The sequence below is a fragment of the Clupea harengus genome, chromosome 4 (genome assembly GCF_900700415.2).
Source record: "Clupea harengus chromosome 4, Ch_v2.0.2, whole genome shotgun sequence".
NCBI classification, from domain to species: Eukaryota; Metazoa; Chordata; class Actinopteri; order Clupeiformes; family Clupeidae; genus Clupea; species Clupea harengus.
Genome location: NC_045155.1, coordinates 9,532,347 through 9,542,346, shown reverse-complemented (window position 1 = coordinate 9,542,346; position 10,000 = coordinate 9,532,347). Strand labels below are relative to the sequence as shown.

At 41.6% G+C, this 10,000-nt stretch overlaps 1 protein-coding gene across 1 annotated transcript; it reads left to right on the top strand.

Annotated features, from left to right (window-relative positions):
* Nucleotides 1–4,288: 4,288 nt before the first annotated feature.
* Nucleotides 4,289–6,058, top strand: bhlhe23 (basic helix-loop-helix family, member e23). Its single transcript, XM_012835006.3, has one exon. The coding sequence runs from the start codon at nucleotides 4,598–4,600 to the stop codon at nucleotides 5,276–5,278; it is 681 nt and encodes a 226-aa protein (XP_012690460.1). The 5' UTR covers nucleotides 4,289–4,597; the 3' UTR covers nucleotides 5,279–6,058.
* The last annotated feature ends 3,942 nt before the right edge of the window (nucleotides 6,059–10,000 follow it).

Genomic DNA, 10,000 nt, shown 5'->3' with positions numbered 1-10,000 from the left:
TGTGATTTGAATCAAAATGTATTGTGTATATATTTTTCCTGTAGACCTACTTCCGTCCTGTGAAACATGGGCCTTTGCGTGAATAAAGAGTGTTAGTGTGTATGTGTGTGTGTGTGTGTGTGTGTGTGTGTGTGTGTGTGTGTGTGTGTGTGTGTGTGTGTGTGTGTGTGTGTGTGTGTGTGTGTGTGTGTGTGTGTGTGTGTGTATGCATGTATGTGTGTGAGCTTGGGTTTGCATGTACGTGTGTGTGTGTGGACTCGTACATGTAGTGGCCCATGTATGACTTTAAAACTACTATTGCTTTTTGTTCCATTTCCTCTCTCTCTCCTCTTCTGATACAGACTACTGTGCCTACATGGATGTGTGTACATGACACACACACACACACACACACACACACACACACACACACACACACATACACATACACACACACACACAGGACACACATACACACACAGGACACTGACACACTTTGATAAGGAGAATGAGATGAAGTGAAAGAGAAAAAAGAAGCCTGATAGGAAATGAGAAGGTTCTATCGCCATGGGACTTGCGGGCTATAATTTCATGGTGTATTAGGAGGGATGCCGGCACAGCTTCCCTATGGTTAGACGACTGGCCTGGAGTCACACAACCTGATATCAAACTACAGATGATAAGGCACTCAGAGAAAGGCTCTCTCCCCCTAAAACGGTTTGAATCTGTCAGATGAGAAAGCTGATGGGTTTGACCATTTGTTTTATATTTAGAATCCCTCTCATATCAGATTGACAATTTGAGCATAAGAGCTGTGTGAAGATCAGTGATAACATATTTGGAATGCCTTTCACACCTTTCTCTCTGCCTGTCTGTGTCCATCTGCCTGTCTTTGGTATGTTTGTCTGACTGTCTTTCCTCTCTCTCTGTTTCTGGCTATTTGCCTAATTGTGTGTATTTTCCCATCATCTCTCAACATCCGTCTCCGGAATACTTGCTTCTCCCAATGGACGTATGTTGCGTATGAACGTATGGTGCGAAGGGACGTATGGTATTCACTCACACTTCATATAAGAGAGCCCATTCACATGTATCTGTTTTGTGATGGTGTTTCCCATTTTGCTGACATACTTGATAACAGATCACAGCAGTCAGTATGCACAGCCTTCCACATCACCCCCCCATTCCTTTCATAGTGAGAGTATATCAACAACTATTCAGAAGACATGGCCAGCTTTAAAATGGCTTTCTGAAACAGGCTCTGGTCCCTCTTGCCTCAAATTTAAAGGAAGTTGTCCTGAGTTTAAGCATGGAGCCTTTACAGTTTGTCTTGATTGTTTACACACTATAACTGGGCCTATTACTGTAACTTAGTATCCCAAACCATGACGCCATCTACCAAAAGACGGACTGACTATGAACACTGTTCCCTGTTTTCACACATGATTCAGATTTTGTGAACTTTTTGTGCAAAACTCTACACACAAATCCCTTCATGTATTACTGGCCGCATCATGTTCTCATTTAGTACTGGCACACAATATCATCAACTCATGTCATCACAGCTCATACCCAACTAACACACAATTCTCCAGGTGGAAACACTCAGAGTCAAAATTGGTCACACACTAATCAGAACCTCAGGATAGGTAGATAAAGAAAAGCCATGGGTCTGTCATCTGTTTTGGAACAATAGATCCACAAAGACTGTTTGAATCTGTCAGATGAGAAGGCTGATGGGTTTGACCATTTGTTTTATTTTTAGAATCCCTCTCATATCAGATTGACAATTTGTGGATAAGAGATGTGAGAAGATCGGTACAAACTGCTTTTTTTTCATTCGTTTATTTTGGGAAATATGTGGAAATTACGTGTCATATTTTTAGAGGACATTTACTTTTTCACTGAATTTCAGTTCATTTTCCTTCAGTACATTGAGGATTAATTAGGATTAAAAAATTTGAACATGTATAACCGTGTTGTTTAAAGAGATTGTTCTGGGGGGAAACCTAAGTGCCATTACTCATTGCAATAACAGGTTTTTAAGTTAGTGTTTTGAATTGATCTCACGAATTTGATGGCTTTTGTGTAATGTCTGATAGCAAAGTTTGGTTTAGATGTAAGTTTACATGGTTTTGAGAGGAGAGTGGTTTGGTTTTGACATGGAAGTTTGAGATTTGTGAAGATGAGTGTGCAATTATGCATTTATGTTTAGAGTTTTGGGAAATAGAGTATAATTAGTAACAATTCTCATTTTAAATGGTGCTACATAAAAGAATAAAACTAAAATTGTAACTGTCCCATGAATAGAGCTTCTGCACAGAACAATGTATCACAAAAATCAGTGACTCCAATACAATTATTTAGGGGTGAAGTGGCAAGAACTCTGGTTCATTTTAAAATATTTGATTAGGTGAAAACAATAGCTGTCATGTTATACATTCCTGGTTAGGTTGCATGTTGGCTTTCATGCAACTTTCGGTTTTATCGGGAGATACAATGATTGTAATGATTGTGTAAGATAACAGAGTGAGAGACTACATGTGAAGCCCTTCTGACATCATGGAAGAACATTTCTTTGGCGGTGCCTCCACCTGGTGGTCAAAGCTATTACTTTTATTGAGCTTTTTGTATTTTCATTGGCAGCATTTTAAAAAAAAATCGTTAGTCATTGACCATGTAGCTTGACTGAGGCAGCAGAAACCATAGGAGCAGGTGAATCCGGGGCAACATCTCCCCGCCATACAATTTTGGAATTGTTTCAGATAGCCAATAAAGAAGATAGAACGTCGTAAAGTTCTCACGAGGCTAAACAGCATTTCACCAAACGGCCACACGATGGGAGAAAGCCATTGTGTTACTTGTATGCCTGCTGTGTAGGCCTCTCCAGGAATAGCTTACAGTCGCTATGAAATTAAAATGTCCAGAGCTTGAGAGTTGAACACTAAACGTACACAAACAAAGCAAAGAGGTTAAAGTTTATCCGACGTGAGTGTCTTCTTTAGTCGTTTTTACATTCATTCTGAATACAATGTATAATGTGCTGTGCTGTAGGTAATGTTCACAATTCATGAACGACAATGTAGCCGATGTCGACGGCTACACTTTCACTTTTTAACAGTTAGGCCTACTTGTGTTAGCTGTGTTTTATGAATGGCAAATAGGCTACAGTTTTTAGACAATACAAGTCTTTATCAAAAGGCTATCATATCATTCCAAAGTAGGCAGGCTGTAGGCCTAGTATTAGGAGCACTAGACCGTCATCATCTGTTGAGAGGTTTCTGTCATCTGTAGCCTTCTTTTTCGTGCCTTCTGTGCTTTCCACCCCTTTTCTCGGCATTAGCAGAAAGGCGTAGGCTATAGGCGGACCACGCCTCGGGCACTCTACGGCTAATCCCCTTTTTGGGCAGCGTCCAGGTGATGCGATTAATACCATGCACCACGCTGGCCTCACGGCTCTGTTGCTGCAGACACCATCTCTAACTTTAAACATTGGAGCTTATTTCTGCATATATTTGATTCTGCACGACTTCAGAATTATGTTGTTGTAGGCTATAAGACATATTTTATAAATATTTTTTCCATCATTGTCTCATGCTAATTACATTGAACCATACTGCATAGGAGTTGGACAGGGGTACCAAGCTGCATATGTGGCGTATTACCCTCTGTCATACACACGGTGGCAGTGTATGAGATATGGCATTGGTTATAATATGGCTATGGAAGGTATCATCATATCATTCCCAACTTTGTATGTGAAAGTTTTGCATGAAGGTGTTCAACACACGTGGACAAAAACACTGTCGAAATACTATGGGTGGCAAACCTCTTACAATGTTTTGGAGGAATGTTTTTATGAGTCAGCAAATAGATATGCTGAAGGCCAGTAGGCTATGTCCATGCAATTAAAAACATTTAGTGTAGCCTAGCCCACGCACGTCTACACGTCACTGCGTGGATAAAATAGTTTTGTCAGTTGGCTATTTAACAAAAATGTAAAATTCAGTGACATATGCCCTTTTAACTTACATTACAGCCATATTTCTCCGCAAAGGGTTCAGTTACGAAGCCCCTCAAAATCTGAAAAAGGCAAGAAAATGTGGATAAGCACTGAAAAATCTATTTCATGTTTTGTATATGATGCTATTTCTAATGTATGGCAATTATCATTATTATTGTTGAAATTAGGACCATACCAGTTTCTAATCCTCTTAATTAAAACGCCCCCCTGATTGGTCGGTAGGGTAATCCCGGCGGGCCTTGCTCTCCTACTAACGCGCAAGTGGGACTGAGCACGAGTCACAATCTGCCCAGGGCGAGGGCAAGACGCACAGCGAGAACCATCAAGGAGACACACATAGAAGTTTTGCTCGGGCGTCTTAAGTGCGTTTAGCATCACTGTCGACGCTTATCGTAATTACTCAAGTCTTTAAAGTGAACAGTCCACGCGTTTATACATGCTTACGGAGGCAAATACGTGAAGAAGGTGCTTTCACTCTGCAACTGTTTTGAGGAGCAGCACAAGAGAGATAAAGTATACTAGAGAGCTATTAGATTGTTCACGAAAGAGGAAAGGTTCGCCTCGAATTATTTTACATTTTTCTTTTTCGTAAAAATGAATGCTAGTGAGGAGAACCTGCTCAAATCCATCAGCAATGATACATTGCTGGACCTCACTCAACGCTACGGCCAGTCCAGCTTTGGCTTCGGAGCTGGCCATGGTGCTGGAAGTCCAGGGCGATACCCACTCACTCCCGCTGCTGATTTTCTCTCCGGCCAGACAGCGAAGTCGAACGAAAGCGGTGGGGAGCAAACTAGTGAGGACGATGACGGGTTCGATCATTTGGACTCAAGGAAGAGAGGTTCGGGGTTTGACGACGACAAACTCTCATCGCTGGCCAAGAAGCCCAAAGAACAGAGGTCGCTGCGGTTGAGCATCAATGCAAGGGAGAGAAGACGAATGCATGATCTCAACGACGCTTTGGACGGCTTGAGGGGTGTGATTCCATACGCGCACAGTCCGTCGGTGAGAAAACTATCCAAAATCGCCACTTTGCTCTTGGCCAAGAACTACATCCTCATGCAGGCTCAAGCGTTGGAGGAGATGCGACGGCTGGTGTCTTATCTAAATCAGGGACAGACCATAACCTCGCCGATACCTACGGCGCTCGCACCTTTTGGACAAACGGCTGTGTATCCTTTCTCCAGCACGGCACTGGCCTCCTGCGTCGAAAAATGTACCTCTTATTCCGGGACACCCTCGAGTCTTTTCAAACACTGCAATGACAAGCCTTGATTACAAAACAAACTTGTTCCCGAACTTCACCTGCAACATCCTATTATTGGTCTCTGTCGCTCTTTCTGTCACGCTCTACTTGTTTTGAACCATTTTGTTTGGAAGGAACTGTGGTGTATTATTGCTTAATAATGTGTTAAAACCGCTATCCGTTTTTCAGAATGATTGATTAATCAAACTAGTGTTAAGGCAATATAAACTTTGGAATGAGGCTTCAAGTCACTGTTTAACCTTTAAACTGTGCGTTTCTCTGTCCACTTCCTGGAATCAAACTTTGAATAGGCTAGAGCTCAGTGCATAACATCGCATAGTTTTCCAATTCATATGGAGTTCATCTGAAACATTCCAGGAGCCGTACACTACAGAGAATTTTTTGAACTAAAACCGAAAAGCAATTGGGAAAGAAAAGTTTGTTGAATCTTTTGAAAATCTAAAATGTATTAGTGAACTATGCAACATTTTCCCATGACGCAGTAAAAAAAAACGTGGCCCAATGTTGTGTTCAACGTTCCTCAAGCATTCAGTTCGCCGCATCAGTGGCCAGCAATGGACTCGTATTTCCACTGTCCAGTGCTTCGAGGGAAGTCCATAATATCTTTTTGGGAAGACGTAGGATTGACTTTTGTTTTGTTATTGCACAATTCACTTGATTGTAATGTACAACTGTGAAGAACTACTTGACTAAGCCTGAGTTGACAAAATATTCGGTTGTGTTGCAACATGAATTTCATATATTGTTTATATGTCTTTATAATTAAAACATATATGTATATGCTCGAATATATGGCTTGTAAGCTTTTTTGTTAAGAAACGTGCACTTAAACTTTTTTTTCCACCCATACTCTTGTCAAAGTACAGTTGACCAGCTATGGACATCTATTATCTATGAATCAGCCAACAATAGTAAAACGGATACAATTATATTTTATTTTTCGGTTGTATGTGAAAACTACTAGCTAAAAACAATTCCATCTTTGTACAGTGTTTTGAAACAAAAGGTTTAGCTTGTGTTGGCCTTGCGTTGCCATATATTCATCTAATCTTTTTGAGAGGAATTATTCAGGGACGTGCGCTCCGAATTTAAAACTTATGCCTCACCCTTTATTGTTCAGAGTAAAGAAAATGAAAGTAAAGTTCGGAGTAAAGACAAGTGATAGTGAATAGTGATAATAATAAATGTAAAGGTAACACTTTCATGCATCTTTTCGTGCAAATATTCAGGCCTAATTAAGGTACAAAATATACCAGATTAATTGAAACCACGAGTAGGTTGTAAGGTAATTTAAGTTATAAAATAACTGGCCTTAGTTATGGCCTGCAATCAGTTTATTCAGCCTAATCCATATTTGTGGTGCAGTATTTGCATTGTTCATGCTGTGTAGGCTACCTGTCCGTTCTAATTTCTGTTGAATGAATATGACAATAATCCCTCAAATGAGACCGGTCTGGCTGGTATGGCCCGTTGCTGTCCCGAAGCGTTGGTGTTGCTAAGGGGAAGGACGCAGGGATTGCCCCGGGGCTGGGGGACCTGTCTCTGGGTATTTGCGTGATCGCAAAGCTTCGATGTAAAGTAACCTACCCGCTCTAGTTATTAACACGATTCCACGGCCTGTCCTCTGCGCTCTCTTAATGCGATGAACAATTGGAGGCTATAGCTCTGATTAGGAAAAAGGGAATTTCATGTTATTTAAAACACGGAATTATTTTTATTGTGCAAAATGACTTTTACATGACTTGTTAAATGTCTAATTCAGCAAAGCGTACTATATGGACGGTCGAATTATCCTAAATGACAAAAGTATTTCTTAATGTCTGAAATATAACTTCACTAGGTTAAAGGCCTCCGCTGCAGGCGGAGATATGGCCATTGTTTTCACAACACACACAGTTCACTTGTCACCTCTTGGTTAGTTTATTTATAGATTAGTTTACTTAAATCACTTTAATTTAAAATCTTACAGCACTTCTACACTGGCCTACACCAGTTTGTCTAATTGTGACTTTTCTGCCGGGACGAAATTCCTGTAAATGTAATAGGCTACTAACGTTACTACTAACATACTAATATTCTGTTTCTGTCGAACACACCCATTGCTGAGACATGTGTGTGTAATTGAGGAAGAGTTGGTTCTTTGAAAATACAAACTGGGTCTTCGGTTCTGATGGATGCGCGCTCCCTCTGATTCCCCATCTCAGCATTTAGCAAGATGTCATAACAGCATGCCACCATTGGCATGTGAGATTGGCGCTCTGTTGACATATGACTCCTCGGAAAGCCCCAATTGACAGTCAAAAGAGCTGCGATTAATTCTGACAAACGCCGCCGCTGCTGTTTTAGACTTTTCATCAGTCATTATTCAGTCTAATTGGGGTAGATGAGACCGCTGCAGCCGTTGAGGTGTGAGCGACTTTAGTGACTGCTCAGCAGAAGTTTGACGATTATTTTCATTTGATGATTATTTTCATTTGATATTTTTTACCTTTATGTTACATAATTGAGACCTATCTGTGTTACATTTTAGGCTAACTAAACATAACATTCAGCATCCAAATATGACAGTTTGATACCCAAAAATGTAATATTTAAATATATTTCTATAGGGGGATGAAAAGCTGTTGGCGGGAAGTGCCTACAATTTCACTCATATAATTTACCCACTTTTTCTCACTTATCCATGCACAAACATATGAACACTCTCTCACTCTCTCACACTCACACTTAAAACTTAAACATGCACACACACACACACACACACACACACACACACACACACACACACACACACAAAGACACACACACCCCTAAAAGTTAATTAGACACATAGCCAACAATGCATTCTCTCTCTCTCTTGCTTTTTTCTCTCACTCTCTCTCACACACACACACACGCATACACACACACACACACACACACACACACACACACACACACACACACACACACAGCTACACAAATTACCACAAACACTCAGACACACAGAGAGACATTCACACTATGTTTAGTTAAAGAGGTGGCAATGCACGGTACACAAAGCGCCTTGCACAAGTGTCCACCGTGCTTGCCTGCCTCCCGTGATGATGCGCCTTGTGCCATGTCAGAACGCCTGATCTTATTTTTGCCCAGGATTACAGTGGAGTGATTTCATTAGTGTAGCTGCGAGCTCTCCATGCTTGTTTTTGTTGCTCAGCGCTAGCAGACGATACACAAGGAAAAACATATGCCCTTAAGTGCCCAACTCTGTGGAGTGCTTTTGACAGTGCTGCTGAGATTAATTAAGCTCTTGTCGAGGCAAAGGCGTCCAGGGCACGTTGCAGCTCTCCCTTTTTACATTTGTATACATACACACACACACACACACACACACACACACACACACACACACACACACACACACACACACACACACACACACACACACAGACATATACACATTCATAAACACACACATCCGAACCCTCAAATGGTACACATCAACATATAGGCTCGATGTAGCAAAAGGCAAACAGGCCGAGGGGAGTGGGGGAGATGGGGGCGGGGGTTTGCGTTTGTTCTTTGGCTCGGGGAGGCAGACCAGAGCAGCGAGGTGTCAGAAGGCACCAGGAACCTGGACCAGGAAGAGCTGTGGGCGGGCGGCTGGCTGGGAGGTCAGGGGGGTGAGGAGCTGCACATGTGGAGGAGGAGAAGGAGGCATAGGACAGAAAAGCAGCAGCTCAGAGAGTGCGCTTTTGTGTGTGGTGTGCGTTTGTACTGAGGCATGTGTGTGTCTGTGCCTTCACATCAACTGCTGCTGCTGCCACTTGGGAGTGTACGCGCGCACATGTGTGTTTGTGGGTCTGTTTGTGTGTGAGTGGGTGTACTACCTGGTTAGCTGGTGTTGTGAGTCAGACCTGAGTTTTGTTAAGAGCTGTCATTCATACTCAGTAAGTATTTTTAGTGGGCTAACTCAAATTGGAATATTGTATAAATAAATTCATCTTTATACGTACATTGTCATGAAAAGGTCTGTTGAACCTATTCCCTGGGTCATACAGTGGCCCAGATAGTATTTGTACAGTGAAACTATCAATAAAAGAGCCATTTCATTATTTTATAAAATGTGAGAGAAAATTGTATTTTATCTACTGAAAAATGTAATAGAAATAAGAAAGCATGTCCATACCCACAAACTAAATGGTAACTAAAAAGTATCTGGACAAGTTTGATTTCCAAACTCAGTGGAATATGTACATTATGTGTCATTACTCTGCTTGGTGCACCTGTGGGAACATATGGGTCATTTAATTTCACATCCACTACAAATGACTGTAAGCTGCTCAGTTCAAAGCAACTGCAGGAATAGCAAATAGCACTGAAGTGGGCTCAGAGAAAATGTCGAGCCTTGTGTGTTTGCTCAAAGAAGGCCCCTCTATTCCCCTCTCTCAGATCAGCACAAAAACTCCCCCATCTGCTATCCTCAGTAGTTGGGTGTGTTGTCAAAAAGGACTTGTGAAGGACTTGCCACTGAATAGAAGCGCACAGGCAGACCCAGAAAGATCAGGAGCAGGTTGGACCATATAACTGTGAGTGAAATCATGAACAAAAAGGCAAGAAACAGTAACAAGGGCCACTTCAGAGAAAGAATGACCAGATGCAACTCAATAGGGGTACAGAGGGAGAGTGGTATGGCAGAAACCATTCATAAGCTCAAGGAATTAGACAGCTAGGATTCAATTCAGAAGTTA

Excerpts from the sequence above, each read along its gene's own strand:
- bhlhe23 (XM_012835006.3), top strand. The coding sequence starts at position 4,598 with ATGAATGCTAGTGAGGAGAACCTGCTCAAATCCATCAGCAATGATACA.